This window comes from Rhipicephalus microplus, chromosome 3, assembly GCF_043290135.1.
Source record: "Rhipicephalus microplus isolate Deutch F79 chromosome 3, USDA_Rmic, whole genome shotgun sequence".
In the NCBI taxonomy this organism is placed as follows: Eukaryota; Metazoa; Arthropoda; class Arachnida; order Ixodida; family Ixodidae; genus Rhipicephalus; species Rhipicephalus microplus.
The window spans coordinates 50801143-50825989 of NC_134702.1; the positions used below are offsets into that span (position 1 = coordinate 50801143).

The 24847-nt window shown below is 46.4% G+C and overlaps 1 protein-coding gene across 1 annotated transcript; it reads right to left on the bottom strand.

Annotated features, from left to right (window-relative positions):
* Positions 1 to 2187: 2187 nt before the first annotated feature.
* On the bottom strand, positions 2188 to 23294 carry LOC142803044 (uncharacterized). Its single transcript, XM_075888152.1, has 8 exons — positions 23221 to 23294; positions 21590 to 21647; positions 19791 to 19882; positions 17032 to 17061; positions 15238 to 15342; positions 13984 to 14031; positions 7764 to 7817; positions 2188 to 3289 (listed from the first exon to the last, which is right to left on the bottom strand). The coding sequence occupies exons 1-8, from the start codon at positions 23266 to 23268 to the stop codon at positions 3101 to 3103; spliced, it is 624 nt and encodes a 207-aa protein (XP_075744267.1). The 5' UTR covers positions 23269 to 23294; the 3' UTR covers positions 2188 to 3100.
* Between the last annotated feature and the right edge of the window lie 1553 nt (positions 23295 to 24847).

The following is a 24847-nucleotide window of genomic DNA, read 5'->3' on the forward strand; positions in this document are numbered from 1 at the left end:
GAATTATTACCGACGATGATGTTCGCCCAATCCGCCAGCAACCTTACCGTGTTTCGGCTAAAGAACGCGAGACTATACAGACGCAGGTAAAGGAGATGCTTGACGACGGGGTGATACAACCGTCGAGCAGCCCGTGGTCCTCGCCAGTCGTTCTAGTAAAGAAGAAAGACGGAACGCTGCGATTCTGTGTTGACTACAGGAAACTCAATAGCGTCACCAAAAAAGACGTCTACCCGCTTCCACGGGTTGATGATTCTCTCGACAGGCTACGACACGCGAAGTATTTTTCATCGATAGATTTGAAGAGCGGCTATTGGCAGATAGAGGTCGATGAGCGAGACAGAGAGAAGACAGCGTTTGTAACTCCCGATGGGCTTTATGAATTCAGAGTTCTTCCTTTCGGCCTCTGTTCGGCTCCCGCAACATTCCAGCGAATGATGGATACCGTCCTCGCTGGCTTGAAGTGGCAAAGCTGCCTTGTATACCTTGATGATGTGGTCATCTTTGCCGAGAGTTTCGAAGAACATCTGAAGCGTCTAAGAATGGTTCTGGAAGCTATTCGTTCGGCCGAACTCACGCTAAAACCCCAGAAGTGCCATTTCGGCTACGATGAGCTGAAATTTCTGGGACATGTTGTGAGTGCGGATGGAGTGCGGCCTGACCCAGAAAAAACTGCAGCAGTCGCCACCTTTCCTGTGCCGTCAGACAAAAAAGCGGTACGGCGTTTTCTCGGCTTGTGTGCTTATTATCGCCGATTCATTACCAACTTCTCGACGATAGCCGAACCGCTCACGCGACTCACCCGAGATGATGTACCGTTTGCCTGGACTACAGAGCAAGAAGCAGCTTTCACAGAGTTACGGCAGCGAATGCAAGAGGCACCTGTTCTTGCGCATTTTGATGAGGACGCTGATACCGAAGTTCACACGGATGCAAGCAACGTCGGACTTGGCGCTGTCCTTGTACAACGGCACAACGGCGTAGAACATGTCATAGCTTACGCCAGTCGTACTCTCTCTCGAGCCGAGGCCAACTACTCCACTTCAGAGAAGGAATGCCTCGCAGTCGTGTGGGCAACGGCAAAGTTTCGACCTTACCTCTACGGCCGTCCCTTCAAGGTGGTGACCGATCACCATTCGCTGTGTTGGCTGGCCAATCTCCGTGACCCGTCTGGTCGTCTCGCTCGGTGGAGTTTGCGCTTGCAAGAGTTTGACATCATGATTGTGTATAGGTCTGGGCGCAAGCACGAAGATGCCGACGCACTTTCTCGAGCACCCGTGGGACATCCTGATATGGACTCGGAATATGCTGATGGTTTTCTCGGAGCCCTCAGTGATTCTGACTTTATGTCTAGACAGAGAGCCGATCAGGAATTGCGCCCTATTATTGATTCCTTAGAAGGCCGAAATTCTCACACTCCTCGGCGCATCGCTCGCGAATTGTCATCCTTTTGTCTAAGGAGGGGCATTCTTTACAAGAAAAATGCTCGAGGTAGCAACAAAGCCTTCCTCCTCGTTGTACCAGCCGACATGCGGGATGACATCCTCCTCGCGTGCCATGACGAGCCCACGTCGGGACACTTGGGCTACTCGCGGACTCTCGCCAGAGTGCGCCAGCAGTACTATTGGCCACGACTTTCGACCAGTGTACACCGCTACGTGCAAGGCTGCCGCGAGTGCCAGCGTCGCAAGACGCCACCCGTGAAACCTGCGGGCCTTCTCCACCCTATTACACCACCACGGACACCTTTCGACCTCGTGGGAATGGACCTTCTAGGACCCTTCCCTTTGTCGGCCACTGGTAACAAATGGATTATAGTGGCAACCGATTACTTGACCCGGTATGCTGAGACAAAGGCATTACCCCGCGGCACGGCGTCTGAAGTGGCGAAGTTCTTCGTGCAGCACATCGTCCTCCGGCACGGCGCGCCGTCATGTGTGATTACGGATAGAGGAACATCATTTACGGCACAAATGCTAGAGGACATTTTCAGACTGAGCTGCACGAGTCACCGAAAAACAACGGCTTACCACCCACAAAGTAATGGACTGACGGAAAGGCTCAACAAGACCATAGCGGACATGCTGTCAATGTACGTGGACGTGCAGCACAAAACCTGGGACGATATCCTCCCATACGTCACGTTCGCATACAATACGGCAATGCAGGAAACAACCCGATTTTCACCTTTCCACCTTGTTTATGGACGCAACGTACAAACGATGCTTGACGCTATGCTGCCGTACGATAATAGCGATGCTCTTTCTCCAGAAGCCGAGCAATACACGCAGTACGCCGAAGAGGCTCGTCAACTGGCTCGCGTGAACATCGGTCACCAACAAGACGCAGATGCACGACGTTCCAACCTTCGCCGTCGAAACGTCGCATACCACCCGGGTGAACGAGTGTGGGTGTGGACTCCTGTCCGACGACCAGGCTTGTCTGAAAAGCTTCTGAGCCGTTATTTCGGACCATACAAGGTTATCCGACGTGTGAGTGACCTTACATACGAAGTACTTCCGGACGGCACAGTGTCGTCACGTCGACAACATCGGCCCGAAACTGTGCATGTCGTACGACTCAAGCCGTACTACACACAATAGTCTCTGTGCTTGCGAGTTACTTCGCAAACGTGACAGTGATCTCATGTGGTGTTTTTTTTTTCTTGACTCTTCCACTGGTGCTGTTGTGTTCGCGCATGGTCCAAGTGCTTGTGCGCCCTCTTTGTTTTCCCTGGCACTCACTTTGTCATTCTCTGCGTCAACGCGTGTTCTAATTATGGGTTTTTTTTTTCTTCTTCTTTTTATTTAGAAGCATCGAGTCGATGCTTTTTAAAAGGGGGGACTAATGCCGCATGAATTCGCGTGGTTTTCGTGTGGAAGAGGACGAAGAGGTTGGGATTGAGCCGCTTTTTAATGCCGCATGAATTCGCGTGGTTTTCGTGTGGAAGAGGACGAAGAGGTTGGGTTGGAGCAGTTTTTTCTTTTTGTCCTAGCTTGACGAGCAGTTCTGCGGAAGGTTTCCTTGAGTGAGACAAGATTGGTGACAATATAGAAAAAGTACAAATGAAACAGGCGTCGTATTGCAAGGCGCGCGATTTCTACCGCTTAGGCGCCGGCGGCGCAACCACCCCGTGTGAAGGTTGTGGATTCGTGTTGACAAAAACGACAGGCTGTCCCTGGTTGGCCGGAGAGTTGGCCAGCGCATTAACAACATGGACGACGTTCGTAGACGGCGGCTTTTCCTTGAAGTCCTTGTAGAATCCGTAGATATTGTGCAAGATGGCACCCTGAAAGGAGAGTGGAATCGTTGGCCCGAGTCGAAAACGGTGGTAAAGAAGAGGACGCGGGAAAGTTAAACAATCGCTTATTCAATAGTTATGTAAAGTGTCCCTAAAACGGTGCGTTAGACTTGAGCGTAGGTCACCACAATCATAATAATTGTCCTTAGATCTTGCCCAACACTGCCCATAGACGGTTAAATAGGCAGCCAAGTGGACAGCGACCATCTCAAGTCCCATTTCGAACAATTCGGAATGATCGAATTGCTCGAATCTCGCCGAAATGGTCGTCTGCCCATAAGTTGACGCCTGCTTTCATTTTTAGTCTATGTCGCGTTCAGTTTGTGATAGATTTGAGCACGAAAGATCCCCACGAAATCATTTTTGATTTAAGGGGTGAATCTCCTTAAGGATGAGGCTTGTCCGATGTCCCTTGTCGCGTCTACATTATATGGGGAAACGCTCGGGTAGCGTACAGTACAGTCGAAGCATATGTGAGAGATAAAAAAAATGTTCAACAATAGACAAATAACAATTATTATTGTGACAGAATTATACAGCACCTACAAGCACGAACCCTTTAAACTACAGTCGGCGACTTCAATGCAGACACTGATATTAGGTTTTTTTCTTTGCCACATGTAAGTGTAAGCTTTGCAACGTCATATCGGCGACGCAAATACGTCAGTGGAGCCGGGGTGAGCAGAGGCATAAAACACTTTCATGTTTAAAAAATATGAAACTTAAGACTTTGCTTTTTTGTCAAATCTTTTTCACTTTGTGCCACCTATTTAAATTATATGGGGCAACGCTGGGGTAACATGCGAGACCACTGCTGAGACGCAAAAAAAAAAAAAAATTGGCAGCATATCCACGGAGTGAATGATGGAGAGTGGGGAGAAGCAATCTTCCGTCCATGCGTCCATCCGCCCATCTGTGCGTGCATCTGTTCGTGCGTCCGTCCCTGCATTTCTCCATGCATCCACCCCTGCGTCCGTTGATGCGTCCATCCATGCATCTGTCTGTGTGTCCGTTCGTCCATCTATTCAACACTCCATGTACCACCATCTCGCATCTTTTCATCATATATTCCCCATATAGAAGCACCGCCATCCAGCAGACATTCCAAGGACTAAACGAAAGGTGGCACACGCACACTTTCTTACGGCTTGCGCTTTGGGTCTACTTCCCACTGTTAACCACCTCAAGTTCATGGCATACACTAGTTCACTGTATTCATGGCACTGCGGTTTAACGCTCGCTAAACCTTTCTAAAACCAAGGAGGTTATGCCCAGCGAGAATAACGTAGCAACATTTTCCTGTCAGATAGTGCTCAATGTACATGCGAATAGCTGCTAATGGGAAATGAGAGACAGGAGAATTCGGCTTTTACTTTCTTACGGCTTGCGCTTCGTATTTACTTCCCACTTTTAACCACCTCGAGTTCATTCATGGTGTATACTAGTTCATAGTATTCATGGCACTGCTGCTCAACGCTCGCTAAACCTTTCTGAAACTAAGGAGGTTACACCCAGCGAGTATAACGTAGAAACCCTTTATGTCAGATAGTGCTCAATGTACATGCCAATTGCTGCTAATGTGGATCGCCGCGTGCGCGTCAACTAAAATCCGAATGCTCCTGTCTCTCATTCCCCATTAGCAGCCATTGACATGTACATAGAGCACTATTTTTTATTCGTCAATAACGCACAGAAGAAATCTCTCACCGGCACCACCTTGGAGGTCAAAATGTTATATTATTACACACTACAACTACGAGGGACGAACGGATCTTGCTTTAAAAAGCTTCGCTCCTAAAAAAAAGGGTTTAGCGATAGACTAATCGCAATAGTAATTGTGACAGAACAGTATACCTATAAGCACAAACCCTCCATACTGGTCGGCGAAATTACCGTAAGAATTATGAATCTTTGGACCTAGCTTCGCGCACTCGTGATGACTCACATCGTGGAGATGGGTGGATTTTTTGCACTATTATTCAATGACGATGAAGTCGCCGATATTTATAAATCAATGATGGATTTATTTTCTTTCTGCATATAACGTTAAGAGCCTGGGGTAAAAGTTCTAACGTAGCGGCCGAAATGCCCCCGAGATACCTTGATAATGTAAAATGAAAATTTTATTAGACAAATGTTGTTACCGACATCAACTCTAATATATTTGTCATCATTGGAAGGTCCTCAAGCGTGGTGTCTAAAAAACTGCGGCGCTTAATCAGCTTCTGTGATTTCAATCATTTTAGGTTGCTGATCGGGACAGCTCAGTGCTTTCCTATAGCTGAGTACGAAGTGCTCTAAATCGTTAACCACTTGTACTAAACGCACATGTGATCTAAGCACACAAGCATCGTTTTCTCTCCTTGCACAACGGTCTGTGATAAGGCATTCATATTGAGTACTAAGTCATCTAAATCATCAACCACTTTTTCTGAACACAGAAAAAGGGTTTTATGGGACGGCATTTGCTCTCCCATGGTAACATACTAAGTAGTGTGAATCATTTAAGACTTTTCTTTTAATGCGAAGTACTTCTGGACGAACTTCAGCGACTTTGAACGTATCTATCTATCTATCTATCTATCTATCTATCTATCTATCTATCTATCTATCTATCGATCTATCTATCTATCTATCTATCTATCTATCTATCTATCTATCTATCTATCTATCTATCTATCTATCTATCTATCTATCTATCTATCTATCTATCAATCTATCTATCCGTCTGTCCGTCTGTCCGTCTGTCCGTCTGTCCGTCTGTCCGTCCGTCCGTCTATCTATCTATCTATCTATCTATCTATCTATCTATCTATCTATCTATCTATCTATCTATCTATCTATTTATTTATTTATCTATCTATCTATCCGCCTACGACTTATAGCTCTCCTGGCCGTTTCAATAATGGTGTCGATACCAAACTTGGTATGGCAAAACATGACTGTATCAAAAACATATTTGAATAGTCATAACATGAAAATCATTATATGTATGTCATGAATGTGATGATTTACATTTCATGGTCCTGCAGCTTTGCGGTGGTTTCCTTCACATGGCATGTCGCAAAACTGGTATGGTGTGGCATGATTGCATGGCGAACACAAGCGACAGACCTTGACATGAAAATCATGACATGAGTGTCATGTAACAACATGACTACATGCCACGCTCATGATGCACTCGCGGCCGTTTCGCTAGCGTAACATACACCGAATTTCATATTACAGTACGTGAATGAATGACGAAAGTATGTAACTAGTGCAAACATAAGATGCGTGTCACGTAAAAAATGACTACATGCTACGCTCATGATGCGCTCGCGGCCGTTTCGCTAGCTTCACATGTACCAAATTCGGTATTACGTGACGCGAAAGGACGACATAGGTAAATGACACGTCCAAACATGATGAACATAGCATGCGTATCATGCAACAACATGACTACGTCCCACACTCGTGATGCGTTCGTGGCCGATTCGCTAGCTTCGTATATGCCAAATTTGTTATTACATCACATGAATGGATGACGAAGGTATGTGACTGGTGCAAACATGATAATCATAAGATACGTGTCATGTAGGAACATGACTACATGTCACACTCAAGGCGCCTATACACTTCGACGTGAGCCGGTGCGCGTGCGTGCCGGCGTTCGTTTCATTGCGTCACGCCGGCAATGCCACGACAGGCGCCGATATCTCCCTATGAGAGATCAGCGAATATGCCCACTGACCTCCATTGTGGATCTTCCCGGTCGGAACAGCTATATGTCCCGGATCTTTTCCAGAACCGTCCAGTTAAACGTTTTATGTGGTCCAACACGCACCCAACAACGCGCGTCAAGCTACGGAACACGACGTTAGCGCAAATTGCACGCACGAAGGAATCTTGCGGTCACTGGCAGTTGCTTTGGGGTGAATTAGCCACTTTAGTTGAAACACCGCGTAAAGTTTAACAACTCTTACGAGGTACGCTCCCTATCTAGATTGAGTATGGTTTCAAGAGGCCGTAACCATAAACATGCAATGAATTGGTCTCGTTTGGATACCTCAAGAAAGAAGACTGATTTCGCTGGCATCCTATGTCACAGCCATAGCGTACGCCACCATCCCCTTACCCGTCTCGACTTGCTTTACTGAAGACTTGGTAACTCTAGCAAGGCATGTTGGTCAGGCGAAAATGCAAGCGGTGCGCACCTCAAACGTGTTGCCCATTTAAGAAATAGAACGAAACAAATTTTAATGATTACGACTACAACAGTAACTGAATGGAAAACAGCTATAACGATTGCAACGTATGTTAAAACGACAAAATTGTACTTCGCATTCCGTCACACTTGTTAGTAAATAAAAATGGTCGCTTTTACAGGCAAATGAATGCACACCTACATTCGGAAAGTGAAATAGCTCGTTATGAGATGTAGATTTTAGACATTTGCTCAACACATTAAATAATGGCTTACCTTCACTACGGCAAGAAGCACGTAGAAGACGGCCATTTGTGCAAACACGTTGTTCTGTTAAAAGAAGAAAATAGGTAAGGCATATGCAGGTGCCCCAGCTTTCTTCGTAGCCGCGATGCCAATAGGGTAAGCAAACAGTATACTATCACGAAAATTGAATAAACGTGCATATCAGAGGTCTACAAACACCTGCGACCTGTGATGATCACAATTCTTCCATACCAGCAATTAAACCAGAGCAAAGTACCGAAATGGTATCGCCTAACAAAAAAAAAGTGGTTGACATTCGTACCAGTCCCCGAGGAACAACCTTGTGTTTTGCAGGGGGCGCTGATACTATGGTCAGCTAAAGTGGCTGCATATCAAAAGTATCGTAATCACTCTAGAGGTACCTACCATCAACTCCATCTGTACCGTAAACCACGCTGTCATACGGTCATCCGCCCCAAGCAGAAAGTGCAGCTCGGCATCCGCTGTACGAATACTGGTTGAAGCATGAAATTCTCATAATGACGTGATTACATTACATTGATGACAGAGGGTAAGTTATATCTCTTTTATTTTAATGAAGGAACAAGTTTACAGCCATTCGGACAATGCGTTAAATTATGTTGAAAATATTGACAAATTGACCAATAAGCCAGCGTGCTTCGACACTGACACCGATTTACTTGCTCTTAAAAGTTTCGCCCTGATAGCATAGATTTGCTGGAAGGTGTTCCGGATGCTGCGAAAATGCAAGCGGTGGTGTTGTTTCGGGAGAAATTCATTATATATAACTACTAGTGTATTATTAATCTCTTCTTATTTAATAGTTTTTCATATCCCTCAGCTGTTCCCCGCCACGGTGGTCTAGTGGTTAAGGTACTCGGCTGCTGACCCGCAGGTCGTGGGATCAAATCCCGGCTGTGGCGGCTGCATTTCCGATGGAGGCGGAAATGTTGTAGGCCCGTGTGCTCAGATTTGGGTGCACGTTAAAGAACCCCAGGTGGTCTAAATTTCCGGAGCCCTCCACTACGGCGTCTCTCATAATCATATGGTGGTTTTGGGACGTTAAACCCCACAAATCAATCAGATCCTTCAGCTGTTAGCAAGTGAAAAATGAGATACTACACATTGATTTACAAAAAAAATGGCAGATCCCACGTACAGTGGCAATCGATGATATGCGAATCATGAATAAGAAAGGTTGACATGTGACTTTAAAATCAGCACAGTGCTACGAGGTGGAGATAAATGATGCCGTACATGACTTCCGTGTCATGATTATCATGTTTGAATGTGTCGTTTACCTTAGTTATCTATTTACGTCACGTCATACCAAATTTAGTGTATGTGGAGCTAGCGAAACGCCCGTGAGCACGCGTTGAGCGTCGTACATTGTAATGTCCTTACATGACACGCGTGTCAGGATTATCATGTTTGCACCAGCCATATATTTATTTATCCGTTGACGTCACGTCACACCAAATTTGGTATATGTGGAGCTAGCAAAACGGCCACGAGCTCATCACGAAGCGCCCAATACACTGCAATGTAGAGTTGACGCGCACGCTAGCTGGGCATAGCGACGCTACGTAAGCAAAACGCGAGCACTCTATATTCTGACGCCAGGCGCGACCGACGCGACCAGCGTCCGTCGGTGCGGCCCGACGGCAACCGGCGCGAAATGCGTCACGCTGCATTTCGTGCCGATGTGTTACCCAGCCAACACTGCGTCTCCCTATTTTCGTGACGGGGGGGACGCCGGACGCACTGAAACGCACATGCGTCAATGCAACGCAGCGCGGCGCGCGCCTGCGCGTATAAGGCAGCATAGAGTTTCCCACAATACTTACTAGAGGGAACTCTGGCGCTAGTGTGTATGGGAGCTGCAACGCACGGCGCTTCAGCGAGCATGGGAATGATGGGTAGTACACACATTTGTCTAATATTAGTACTTCTGGCCTGCTTTTGGCTCCGTGTGTGTTCGTGTGGCTTGAAGCTGTTTTCTCACGAAACAAAACTCAGCAAATGTTCAGCGATTGCGCTTCACCACCCTATTTTTTTTTTCAAGTTATATACCTTTCAAAATTGGTTCATGAAGTTCAAAAGGATTGAATTTTTCTTTCAAAACAAAATCGAAACACAGCAATAAACGAAGCCGCAAGTACGATTCACCGCCCGCAAGTGCGAAGACTAAGCAAATGTGTGTACTACCCATCATTCCCATGGTCGCTGAACGATCGCAGCGCCAGAGTGCCCTCTAGTTAATTTTTAAGAAACTCTATGTATGGCAGGACTGGCGCCTGGCGTGGCGACGCCGGCGTGACGCAACAAAATGAACGCCGGCGAGCACGCGCACCGCATCACGAATAAATGTATTCGCGCCTTGACTGTGACATGTAGTCATGTTCTCACATGACACGCATCTCATGATTATCATGTTTGCACCAGCCACATACCTTCGTCATCCATTGGCGTCACGTAATACGAAATTTGGCATTTGTAAAGCTAGCGAAACGGCCGCGATCGCATCATGAATGTGGCATGTAGTCATGTCGTTACATGACACGCATGTCGTGATTATCATGTTTGGATGTGTCGTTTAACTATGCCGTACGTTCACGTCGCGTAATACCGAGTATGATATGTGAAGCTAGCGAAACGGCCGCGAGCACAGCATGAACGTATAATGTAGTCATGATGTGACATGACGCGCATCTCAAACTTATCATGTTTGCACCAGTATCATACCTTCGTCATCAATTTAAGTCCCGTATTACCAAATTTGGTATAAGTGAAGCTAGCGAAATGGCCACCAGTGCACCATGAGCGTGGCATGTAGTCATAATGTTACGTGACACGCAACTCATGATTATCATGTTTTCACAAGTCGCATACCTTCGTCATCCATTCACGTACCGTAATACCATATTTGGTATATGTGACAGTAGTGAAACGTCCGCGAGCGCAACCTGAGCGTGGCATGTAGTCATGTTACATGACACGAATGTCATGATTTTCATGTTGGGATCTGTCGCTTGTGTTCGCCATGCAATCATGTCATACCATACCAGTTTTGAAACACGCCATGTGAACGAAACCACAGCAAGACCTGCAGGACCATGAAATGTAAATCATGACATTCATGAAATACATGTCATGATTTTCATGTTATGACTAGTCAAATACGCTCTTCATACAGTCATGTTATGGTATACCAAGTTTGGTATTGATACCATTATCGAAACAGCCAGGAGAGCTAAACGTCGTAGGCAGATAGATAGATAGATAGATAGATAGATAGATAGATAGATAGATAGATAGATAGATAGATAGATAGATAGATAGATAGATAGATAGATAGATAGATAGATAGATAGATAGATAGACAGACAGACAGACAGACAGACAGACAGACAGGCAGACAGACAGGCAGACAGACAGACAGACAGACAGACAGACAGACAGACAGACAGACAGACAGACAGACAGACAGACAGACAGACAGACAGACAGATAGATAGATAGATAGATAGATAGATAGATAGATAGATAGATAGATAGATAGATAGATAGATAGATAGATAGATAGATAGATAGATAGATAGATAGATAGATAGATAGATAGATAGATAGATAGATAGATAGATAGATAGATACGCTCAAAGTCGCCGAAGTTCGCCTAAGGAATGCTTCGCATTTAAAAATATTTTGTAGTTGCATTTTGATTTTTCTTGGCGACCAAGTTCCGCTGTTAGAATATTCATTCATTTATTCATTCATTCACATCAGCGACATTGTGGAAGTAATCCATCAGGACGACATACAATATACAACAATGCGCATTAAAAAAAGGTCAATTTTACACATTGGCGTCAACGTAATCCTTTGCCGTGATGTTTGTACAACATCAGTAGCACACCACTGATTTTCACGACAAATCAATGATCATCTAGTCACACCTATCAAGACGTATAGGTATCCCGAAAGTAAAACGAACCACGCCAACTGTGGCTAATCTAGATGAAACTGCTTGCCAGCGTGCTCTATAAGCAGATGATCAGCAGCTAGCTACAGTATGCCGGCTCATTCGGCTGACTAAACCTGTTGCAGTAGGGTTGACAGGCGGGCTAGTTGGTACAAATTTATGATGGAATAATTGGAAGCGAAAACTAACGGGACACAAGAGGAGAGGTGCGTAATTAGCTATATGCGCTTGCTTGTCTCTCCTCTTGTGTCCCGTTGGTTTGCGCTTCCAATTATTCAATCATGGACTAAACCTGTTATTCTGCAGCTCACTTTATCACCGACCAGAGCGAGGGCGTGCTGCTACCATCCAAACCCGTCAGAAGATGCTTTCAACACTGTATAATATTTGCCTTACTACGTTGCGAAAAAAAAGTTATGGACCATCTCCCCTATGGAAACCCTGTTTGGATGCGAAGAAGGACTGGTGTGCACGGCGTGGACCCGGTTCAAACGGGCGCCGACGCGCGGGCTGGAAGAACGGTTTGAAGCGAAAATCGGTGTAGTGTTTACTCGAGCACACGTTTGTTTGAGACGCTAAGACACGGTAGGCGGGTTGGGTTTCGCGTAAGTTTCGTGCGGTCGAGCGTTGCGGGCGGTGGAGAGGGTGAAGCGGGAGAGCAGTAGAGGTTTTTAGCCTGTCCGGTCCGCTATACGCATAATACTTAACGTGTACCGTAATACTGGGCGGGAACTACGCATGCACGCGCCTGCAAAACATTACCGCGCCGCTGAAAGCGATTGCCGTCCACCTCAAATCCATCGTGTGGCCGTCGCGCGCTCTGTAGCTCGCTAGCTTCGAATAGATGATTTTATTTGCTTTAGATTCATGGCTTTAACCTTCGACAGCAAAGTATTCGTGTCGATTCGGCAATGTCTTCGATATATTTACTAAAACGATCAATTTTGCAGGTTTAGTCAGTTACTCTCCCGAAATCTCAGAGGTCGTAAAATAAGTGTTTGCTAGTTGTCGCATTTCTTCCATAGATGGCGCCACTTGACGTGGTGGCAGCTACGGGGCATGCTATTCGGTAATACGCCCTCCCTTTGCGTTACCGGAATACCAGACAGGCTAAAAACCTCTAGTGTGTCGCGAGCGGATGGAGGAGCCGGTAGCTGCAGGCGCTGCGGCAAGCATGCTGCGGGTGAGTGAGAGAGTGACGTCAGTTCACACCTACGAGGAAAGCGTGCGAGGAGAGCATGACGTCACGCGCAGCTGCGGCGTGACCTACTTAACACCACTCCAACCCCTTCAGAGGGGAACGCGTTTCGGCGCGTTCGTTCAGACGCATGTACGTACGGTGTTACACACGTGAGTCAAAGAGCTGCTTCGCATCTAAAATATTTGGAGGCATGTGCTTTGTAGTGCAGCGTCAAGAATGGCACCAGTCTCGCCCACGATGAGCACTGATGGTAGTAGCGCGATGCCACTCGAGCCGCCATTAAGGCGAGCATCAAAATATCGGGATAAGTCTGCCAATCACGACACGCACTCGCTATAGCTGCTGCACGTCTGTTGATAGAGCACGCTGGCACGCAGCTTCACCTGATTCCGCCGCAGCTCACATGCTCCTTCCTTGCTTTTGGAGCCTCTGTACCGTGAACTCATGTAACTATAGCCAGTAGAAATGCGGCTGTAGCGTACGTGATTAGCTATATGAACGTTCCCACTGGCTACCATTTCCCAGGAACTCGGCATCCTACAGTGTTGAGCACAAGCTAATAACTTGCTAACAATGTGAGCAAGAAACCTTTCAGTAAATTATTCACGTTGTCACCCCCTTACAAGCAACACACATAAAGTTTTGTTACAATTTAAGAAAGTTTACCAAATGCGTCAACAAATGTAATACATAAGCGTGACGGAAATCATTATTTAGGACCTAAATGTAAAACGCATAAACGATACAGCTTCGTTAGATAGTTGTACGACTATTAATATAACTGCCACTTCGGTGTGTTATAAAGAGTTCACAATTGTAAAGCGCTGCCGAGGAAAAACACATTAGAAAAAGGTACAACAAGACCATTCCTGCATGTGTTCTTCTCAGGTATTCGCTGTTAGTGACGTTTTATTACAATCAGCAGCATGATAACGGGAGGATAACAGTTCTTGGGGCGAAGAAGTTGCAGATGCTAAGCCACAGCCACAGCGGCAGGACGATTCAGGACAGTCATTCATGTGGCGTTAAAATCCGTTCGCACTTACCCGTGTTGCCTGTTCTTCTTCCACGGTGGTAGCCCCGTAAACGCGGACCTGCAACGGGTCGATTCATGACGAAGCAATTCAGCTTCAGGACGCGGAGCATGCAGGCCGAGAAAGACAGCTGAACATGTTAGCTTTCACAGAACACCACAAGGATGAACATCAAGAACATTCGGTGAAAGCAAAATACACTTCAGTCGGGCATAAATAACCAATAGGTGGTTGGTTATACGACTGTTGGCAAAAATCAAGACTGAAATAAACTTTAGTCCTCGATTGCATGTAGTTAGTACTACATCAGGGGTTACGGCTAGATTGTGTGAGCTGCAGCCCGACCAAATGGGCACACTCCCATCCATTCATTCATCTTATCTTTGAGAACCACGGATATGAGCACTATATAGTAGCACTACGGTGAAATACCTATACACATTGTTACGTTATTGCGCAGTGCTTAAAAGACGATCACGTAAGATGGACTAAACAGACAGGAGCGCACACTTTCAACTGAGATGATTGGACAGGCACATGATGCTTTTATGCAATCATGCTTCATGTTTTTTTTTTTGCAAAAATGAAATGTACTGTTTAAACATTTTTGTGAATCATTGCTGTGAACGTTTTTTTGTAATCATGAAACGTGATTGCATAAAAGCATCATGTGTCTGTCCAATGAACTCAGTTGAAAGTTTGCGCTCCTGTCTGCCTAGTCCATCTTAAGTGATCGTCTTTTAAGCAGTGCGCAATAACTTAACAATGAATGGCTATCACATCGCCCAAGCAAGTCCTTTTATACCTATATTCATACGGAAATGTTTCTTGCGCACAGCACGTGGACAAGTGAGCAGCGTACCTTATCTTCAAAACAGCAAGAACTGTTGGGAAAAGCATGACTCATTCCGATCAATATATTTCCGCTGAAAGCTTCTGAAACACGCAGTGCCAACAGCGCGTAAGTACGAACAATGCAGCCATTACCGTTTTCCAGGCGAGAGCAAACGCCTTAATTATGTAAGTATGGTCGTGCCCACGGTGGGGGGGGGGGGATGTGTGAAGAAGGCGCCCCCTCCCTTTTTGATGACCTAAGAGGGGAGGGGCACTAAGTCTGCCTTATACATTGCCCTGACAAAAGGGGAGGAGCTGCCGCAAACCTTCGCCCCCCCCCCCCTTCTGCTCCTGTAGGGAAATCTCGCCAAACAGTAGAGCGGAACACGAGTAAATGAGCATTCTATACAGTCATCCTTCCAGAAAACTTACGTGCTGAGCCGAGTAGTACGACGCGCCTATGTGGGTGACGCAGCAGAACAGTATGGTTCCCGTGTTCAGCGTCAGAAAATTGCGCAGCTTCATCACGACTTCGGCCTGCATACATGAATGCGTGACATTAAAGGTGCAGTAATGATCCGCAATAACAGACAAAGTTATCATGAAAGTGGTCTCTCATTCATTTGCCCTGTACAAGTCTGCCGATGAGGGACGGAAGGGCCTTAGGTGTGCACGACCGTGACAAGCGTATATTGATAGTTTTTCAAAGCCTAGTGACCCGGCGTACCTCGAAATGCGCCGATGCTATTTGGTGCGATAGCAAAACGAGCGACTCTGAGGAGGAGGAGCGACAGTTCAGTGGGGAACTTCGAGTGCTTGTGCAGCAGGAACCGGTCTGCCTTCCCGGCCGTTACGATGACGTACGGTTTCACTCAAGCGAGGAATTATGCGAGCGCCCAGCTTTTCGGCTGGCATTTATTTAAGGAGTCAGCATTTGGCCAGCATCACTATTCTACTGCGTAGAACCTCGTTACAGCAGCTATGCTGGTAACGAGGTAGAACCTCGTTACCAGCATCGCTCTGCCACAACGCAGTACACTCTAACGTCACACACCTTCTTTCTTCATATCTTTCTTTTATCGCTTTCACGTGTGACAGCGACGGCGGACACCAAGCTACACAACCTTGGCATTGGCGCAATTTCGCCTACTCAGCGTCATAGCTGCAGTAATAATTCATGTTATTCCAATCAGTGTTATATGACCCATTGTTATCACTCAGTGTTTTTACTGCGGCTCCCTCACTCCTGTTATAGTATCATGCAGGACATCCCTCACGTTTTTCTGTTTCGTACGAGGTTGTTTATTGGTCAGCTCTTCCTCCTTTCTCTGATTTATGTAAGCTTCTCAACTGGAAGAGCCACCTGCTCAGCCCATTCCCCTATAGATCCTGTTAACAAACACAGTTGCTGTTTGCAAACAGGGTATATAACAGGCAAACAGCGTAGCCTAGAATAACTGGCGGGGAACGAATGGTTTAGCGAGTAGACCGCTCATTTTCAACACTTTTCTCGGCTTTGTCTGGCCAAATAACTAAATACATTTTCTTCTAAGCTACACCCAACATTGAAGGAATCGGTCGTTAACTTAGAGCGCCTTCCTTTTATCAGACAGCGGAACAAGAGTATTTCTTTACTCTGGCACAACTAAAAAAAAAAAACAAGTTTTCTGCTTCAGCTTTAGAGAGGGATAGTTTAAATAACCGCTAAATTTTTGGGAAGCAACACGTGCTGCTGCTATTATTGCTATGTTGACACCGACCGAAAAGGTCTATACTTACGTCTATTCTCCACTTTTTTTTTATTAAATGTATGTAAGGAGTTCTCCACTATTTGGCGCGTTGCTGACAGCGTATGGCGCACTAACTTAGTGCGCGTTCTTGGTGCCCAGTGATTGTGACAATCACTGTGCAGTGAACCACCTTACAGCGTTTCTTCAAACTTATCAAACTTTGCATGCTTTTCACCAGGCGTCTCATCACACTCAAAATTAAAACCCGAACAAAAACTTAACTCGAAATACGTCTACTCCAACACAAAATTCATGCGCGCCACTCAGCGATATCTTAGTTGAGCTCTTCCCTTTTTGCATAGTCACAAAAGTTATTCCGATTATTTAAAGATCGCGGTGACAGCAAAATTTAGAAATGCGGCAAAAAACAGGAGAAAAATGTTCTTTTTTTTTTCTTTCTCATCTGCATGCCTTCAAATCGATGTGATGCACTTACATGAGGTGGACTTTGTTGGGCCGGGATCGCCTGCAAAATTAAGCGAATGTGTAGGGATTTAAGAGAGACAGATTTTCAGGTAGATCTGGCCAGTTAATTATCGTTATTTACACAAAGAAATTGCAGCGACGAAGCCTTGTACGACGCACAGCGTCACTTGTTTTCTCAATATGTTTCTGCAGTGTTCTTTACGATTCCGGGAAATTAATTATGCCTAATGCTCAATGACTACGAATAAGAGTGAAGGACCGGACGTTTCTCAGAATATTATATAAAAAAATTGCCCGCAGCTTCCCTCGGGGGAACACTGAGGAGGATGCGGAGCATATAATTGGTTAAAGGGGTGTTAAAGTGCGACTTACTTGGGTCGATGGCTAAATTGGTTAACGTGGTTGTGAAATGGGGTGTTAAATTGCGACTTACTTGGGTCGCTGGCTAAATTGGTTAACGTGGTTGTAGAAGGGGTGTTAAATGAGTGAACACGTACGACACGTATGCGAAAGGGCGGTGTTTATTTATTGCGACGAACTTTGAGCGGTTCCGCCAACACTTTGGCCGGCGCTGGTCGAAGGGACGTCGATCATTGCGACCTCGGACGTCGACGCGCCGTATAAACCAACCGACGAGCGGCAACTGAGCGAGCGAGCACCGACCTTGAGTATATATACAGCGCGACGGCGCATGCACTGTCAGCTGTCGAATGTTCGAGAAGGGGGAGAAGCGCAACGGCGCATGCGCGCGCGTCAGCTGCCAATGTTCTCGAAGCCTGACGGCGCATGCGCGCTACATTATACAGCTAGCGAATGTTCGTGAAGAGGAGAAGCGCACGCGGTGTGTAGAGGAGGAAGGGTGCACAGATGGTGGAGGAGTGAAGCGCGCGCGGTGTGTAGAGGAGGAAGGGATGCACAGATGGTGGAAGAAGGAGGAGGAAGCTTGCGGACGGCGCCGCACTACAAGCCTCGAGTATTAGATGCTCCGCATCTAAAACGAAACAGCATTTCCCGCTAAAACTAATCATGTGTAGATGCGAAGCGGCGGGCGCTAACGCCTACACTGGGCGGCGGCGTCGACGCTGGCGCTCATCGCGGCGTTCCGCCGAAGAGAAACTAGGAGAGGCGCAAATCACGCAGTGACGGACCGATATTTTCCACTGGAACATGCCAATCACCGATAATGGCCATTGAGAGACAGAAGACTCCGATTGAACACAGAGACCCGCAGTCCGCCTTTAGTTAACGCGCACACTGCGAATTTTGCTGTTCACCAACGCACCGGAAAAATCTCCCACTGGCACTACCTTGGAAGTCGGAGAGAGCGATTCAGTGGCTATACGTACGGGTTAGTCAGTGAACGGCAGTGCAACGCAAGTAGCCGTTTTTTTTTTTCAATCAAGAAACTTGTTAGCTGGCGCTGCCTGTGACAGCTTTGCGAGGAGAGAGGGAGCGTAGGAGAGGAGAGGGGAAGCGCATGCGCAAAGGGTGTGTAAACGACGCGGGGACGAGGGCCTAGAAGAGAGGGAGGGGGAGCGAGCGTACGCTTGCAGACACCACTTGCGTCGGCGTTGCGAGGCAAGAAAGGGGGGGGGGGGGGGGGACGAGAAAGAGAGAGTATACGCGCATGCGCCGTGTAGCGCGCACGCCACCTGACCAAGCTCGCTCATAAGATGCTTCGCACCTAAGTCATTATTAGAAGAGACGCCGTAGTAAAGGTCTCCGTAAATTTCGACCACCTCTTTAACGTGCACCTGAATTTAAGCAAACAGACCTCAAGCATTTTCGCCCCCATCAAAAATGCAGCCGCCACGGCCGTACGGGTCAGCAGCAAAACATCATAACCGCTATAACTTGGTGGGTTGTTCACAGAAAACTCGGCAATCTTCTGAATCAATGGACTTCATCTATACTTCTGAAATTGTATGATTTATACGGAAAATGACCATACGAATAAAGGAATGAAAAGCTTGTACGACTCGTAGCCCAATAAGGCAAACAACATCGATTTAGTCACGTCACACATCTAAGTCTTGTATATATCTTTAAACCTTGGCCAAGTTTGGCCCAATATGCACACACATTCTTTTTTTCGTCTGACGCGTTGTGGCTCAACGTACATTAACTTGATTGCGATGTCGCCCCGCCGCGGTGGTCTAGTGGCCAAGGTACTCGGCTGCTGACCCGCAGGTCGCGGGTTCTAATCCTGGCTGCGGCGGCTGCATTTCCGACGGAGGCGGAAATGTTGTAGGCCCGTGTGCTCAGATTTGGGTGCACGTTAAAGAACCCCAGGTGGTCAAAATTTCCGGAGCCCTCCACTACGGCGTCTCTCATAATCATATGGTGGTTTTGGGACGTTAAACCCCACATATCAATTGATTGCGATGTCTTCATAACGAATGGTTATTGCAGTGTAACCGACGCTCATGGAAGCTACACCGCGTTTCAAATTGTGTTTCACTATGCAGCTCAAGTTCCAGCCACAAACACTTCTTATTACTCTTAAACGTAGAATGAGAGTTTGATTGCCCATTTAACCCCCTTCACACGAGTTCTTACAAACATAATAACACACGGAACAACAACCGATTCTCACAGTTCTATATTGACTCCCAAGTACCGTGCGAGCGCTTGATACGCAACTTTACGAGAGTTTTCTCGTGCTATTCACCGCATTCCAGTGCCCGTTTTCTCCGCTTCATGATAGAGTGGACGTACTATATATTTGACATATTTAGAACAAACTCAGCGATCTCATTCAATGCGTACCGTTGTTTGGAGTGCGTTGAGCAGGACGACGTCCGACGCCAGGTTGACACACGTCTCAAGACCGAGAAGAAGGTCGAAGATAAAACCGCCGCCTGTTCCAATTTGCAAGTGACAAGAAGAGATGTACATTGGGGTAAGTGGATGTGTAGAAGAAACTGCAATTTCATAACTAACAACAGCAGAAACAACCAAATCGCCATCCTCCTCCTCATAATCATCATCATCTTTCATTCATGCGCCAACAGAACGATGGTTGCTGCCAGCTGACATGTTGTTATTGCAGTAACTCACCAGTGCACACCAACCTACGCTCGCGCTCTCTGACGCTATACTCAGAAGTGTGGCAGCTTGGGCTAGTTGGTATGGCATGACGATTGTTATGCCTTACCAACTGTCGTGTCCTTCGTCTCCTTCTTGTCTCTGTGTCGTCGTTTTGTTCTCGCGCTATAACTATCGTCATACTATACGCAGCCCTCAGTATCCCAAGGGATCACTGCCGATTTCCCATTAGACAGCGCAACCAGTCCGCGTACTGGTCATCTCTCTCTCCCTTTTTTTTTGTAATAGTGAGACCACCACCACTATAACGCAGCCCTATACAGCGCTAACTTTCGCTTGCTACTCACACTGTAATTACGAGCGAAGCTCCTTAGGCCCGTACCCCGCCACCGCCGTCGAAGTTCCCTGCGCCAGGCAAGCGCAGCGTGCTAAAAAACAGGTGCACGCTCCCGGTGCAGCGAGAGTGCAGGAGCGGTGGCAGCAGGGAGCTCGCGCTGCGCCGCGTGCGCCGCACACTCACCCGCTTCCCGCCACCGAGCGCATAATACGCTCTCTCCACACGCTCCCCACCCAACCACCTTCATGAAAGCCAGCAGCGAGATCAGGCGCATGGTCGTTTGCGTCGCATTTCTAAGGAATTTCGCTCGTCGGCTGTATTCGTACGCAGAACTGCTAGTTTACGTGAACACCCACATATAGGCACCATAAAAGATGTTATATTATCCTCCTAACCCCGTTGCTTTTTCCCGATCAATAACAAAGGTGATGTCCCAGGTATACAGCATACCAGAAAAGCTGTTTGACGCATGCCAAACAATATAAGCTGTATCGTATAAACAATTTGACGCAGGTGTGCCTCGTTGGACGAAATAAACATACATGCTAGAATGGCTGCAGTGTAGCGACAGGTTTCAGATGCACACGGTATTTTGGGACCCTGACGCCACAATGGTGCCGTATAGTTACTATGCTAGACTGCTGACGCTAAAGTCGCGGATTCGAAATCGGTCACGGCGGTCGCAATTCGAGAAAGGAGAAAATTCTTGAAGCCCATGAACCGTGTTCGATGTCATAGCACGTCAGCGAACCCCAGATGTTCGAAATTATCCAGAGCCCCCCACTGCAACGTGCCTCTTATAGTTTAGGTAAGTAAAATATTCCATAAATTATAGTGTAAGTTTCGAGCCCAGTACAAATTCTTCCTCAGGTGTAGATTGTATCGGCTGCTCGAGTGGAAGTACTATGCTTAAAACAAAGTAAATTGGATGTGCACTATGTGCCAGGAAACGTAACATTCTTCTGCAACGGTACGTTGACAGGCGGTGGCTGTCGCAACGGACCCTTTCTAATTACCCAGGTGCTTTGAGAATACTTCAAACGACATGGCGAACACATTTTCGCGCCTAAATTCACCACCACCGTCAGCAACAACGCCAATGACAACAAAAACCACAACATTAGTTATACCTCTGCACTGGGGCCTATCAGAGAGGAGAAAAAAAAAAAGAACAGTGACTCACTTCCAAGTGTTCTGTAGTGACCAATGAGGTATGAAGTGATGCAGAAGAAGTTGATGCCCTGCAAGACAAGGGCAAGCATAAACGCCTAAGAAATGGTGCAACTTCTACCAGCTTATTTTATGGGGCGTTGCAGAACCGACTGCTTTCGATGAACTTTTCTGACTGTACGAGGTCATAAAACATGACTAAACTCAGGAGATTATCAATCAATTAATCAATCAATCAATCAATCAATCAATCAATGACAGACCCAGCAACAACGGTAACTCTATCGTGCTGGACCGCGCAAAAAAAATGTTGATAGCAATCAAGAAAATGAAGACACACTCACAGGAGAGAATGCGGAAAAGACAGAAAAAACTTGAAAAAAACACAATTTTTAAGCTGAGAAAAATACAACACAAGACGAAAAACTTAGAAGTGCGCTGATAAATACAATTAATGTACAACAAGGCACAAGGCAGAGGCTCATAAAGGACGAGAAGTCCAGGTGCCCTTGCCCTAACGAGAAAACGGGAATAATCGAAGATTAGCAAGCACGCGCTTGAATTTCCTTATTTATTTATTTATTTATTTATTTATTTATTTATTTATTTATTTATTTATTTATTTATTCTTTTTCTCTTTCTAATTTTTCTACTTTCCATCACAATGCGCAATGCGTCCCCAAACTGTTTCCTTCCTCCATGCCGGGCCCCGCCCCGGTGTTCTAGTGGCTAAGGTACTCGGCTGCTGACCCGAAGGTCGCGGAATCGAATCCCGGCTACAGCAGCTGCATTTCCGATGGAAGCGGAAATGCTGTAGGCCCGTGTGCTCAGATTCGGGTGCACGTTAAAAAACCCCAGGTGGTCGAAATTTCCGGAGCCCTCCACTACGGTGTCTCTCATAATCATGTGGTGGTTTGGGGACGTTAAACCCCTCAAATCAAATCAATCCTCCATGCCGGCAACTGGACCTTCATCCACGCGCTCAGCAGCGAGTCACATTAGTGGCTACAGGCGATATATAGCGGCGATCACGCGTTCCAGTCCAAGCCGCGTTCCTATCCAAGCAACAACAAAATGTGGCCACGTGAAATGACAACTCACTTTGGGAGCCGCGATAAACACACACACACACACGCACGCGTGCACACACACACACACACACACACACACACACACACACACACACACACACACACACACACACCACACATTGCCATATCAGGAACGGCCGATCACCGACAAGAGGCTCGATCGAGAGATCATCAATTATTGCCAAACGGCTCACACAAACACACACATGAGTGGCGTACGAAGGTTCTAGCGCCGCATTTCTTCGTGATCGTGGGCACCTTGTTATTCTTGGGTTTTTTTCGCCCCACCTACAACGCCCACGTCTTTTGTTAGGCAATACAAATTTCGCTCCGAAAAGTACTTGTACAACGTACGTCAGTAACAGCGCGACATCTGACTCACACAGATAACTACGGTGAAAGTGGCGACAGCATGGCGGCTACGGCTGTATAGCGCCGTGCACAGCACGCTCTTATCAACGTTTTCAGTTCGTTAAGAGTGACGATTGTTATTCTCATAGAAATGTGTCTTCCCAAACAAACGCATCGTCAAGGAATACTTGGAAACACTTACGATACAAAGAATGAGCACGCATACGACGGTTTCCCGAGGAAAGCTCATGGTCAGCCACAGAGGAATGCGAAGCTCTTCTTATTCTTCGCCTCGTGGCACCGGTGGCGCCACTAGGTAAAAAAAAAATTTCGCGAATCACTCACGTGAATGAGTGCCAAGCGGTGTACAGTTACAGGCAATGTTTATTGGTCATAACTGGTATGTTTTGCTGAGTTGTGAATTTCGTTTTGCCTTCATCATTAGTGTTTTGTGCTATCTGAACGCCCCTTAGTAGTTGTTCGTTGTTTCCAGTTATATGAAGTGCGTCTCAGAGTATACCGAGACGCCATATACTGCATAAACTAGTCGTTGATGCTGATGCTGATGCTGATGACCTCTGATGGATGGCGCTTACCACCAAATGGGGATGGGCCAAGAACCAGGCGGCATCCGTTATCATCATCCTCAACTGCGTCATCGTCTTCGTCATGAGGTGTAGTGGGTACCATGCATGTTCTGTGTCGTGATGGCAGAAAAAGAATGTGTGCTCTGGAACGCATTTGTTCTTCATCTCAGCAGTGTCATCGAAATCGTGTGGATTAGGTTTTCTTTGTTCTTTTCCTTTTTCACTGTTTACTTATTTTTGTTGTCGTAGTTGTTGTTGTTCAGGCTACACCGCGCATGGAGCGCTGGCGACCCGATCTAAAAGGTATATTCGTATCGTCATTGTCAGTGGGGGCTACAGCCCACAACGCCAACGTCAATTGGCAAGCCTCGACCGTAGGGATCTTCACCCTTAAATATCATGAAATATGCACGAAGGGAATGGTGGAGACTGGGTGAAGCAATGGGATCATTCGACATTACCGTCAAGCATCAGCTTGACATTGATTACACGCCCACGTACATGAGTGACATAGAGGTGTGGAGTTATATAAACCTTTATTGGTCATAGATGGTATTGATTGATTTATTGATTGATATGAGCTTGAACTCTATTTCACATCTATGCATGGTACAGATAACAGGAACACAGACAGAAAGCCACATAACGGCTTGACGAGGTCTGTGCTCCCCCCCCCCCCTTTTTTTTGCAACAAACAGTGGACGGGCAAAATCAAAAGTACAATGCATATAAAAAAAACACTTGTATCTGAAACATTGAACTGATCCATATACAAAGTTTGCAACGCGTCGCTACACACTTTAATTATAATAAACAAAGAATATACATAATGAACAGACAAGCATAATAAATATTTACTAATTATTATAAAAATGTTCAAACACGTCACCGTGTACTTTAAACTTAAAATGCGTGTTCATTAAAATTATTGAGATGTGTGATCAACACATCCACATCCTATATGATGGGTTTAAGCATTTCCGATGGAGGCGGAAATGTTGTAGGCCCGTGTACTCAGATTTGGGTGCACGTTAAAGAACCTCAGGTAGTCGAAATTTGCGGAGCCCTCCATTACGGCGTCTCTCATAATCATATCGTGGTTTTGGGACGTTAAACACCACATAGCAATCATTAAATGTGGCCGCCGCAGCTGCGTTCGAACCCGAGAGCTCTTGTTCAGGAGTGCGAAGGCGTATGAGCGCAGTAATACCTCGGAAAGAAACTATTAACTCCAAAAAAGGC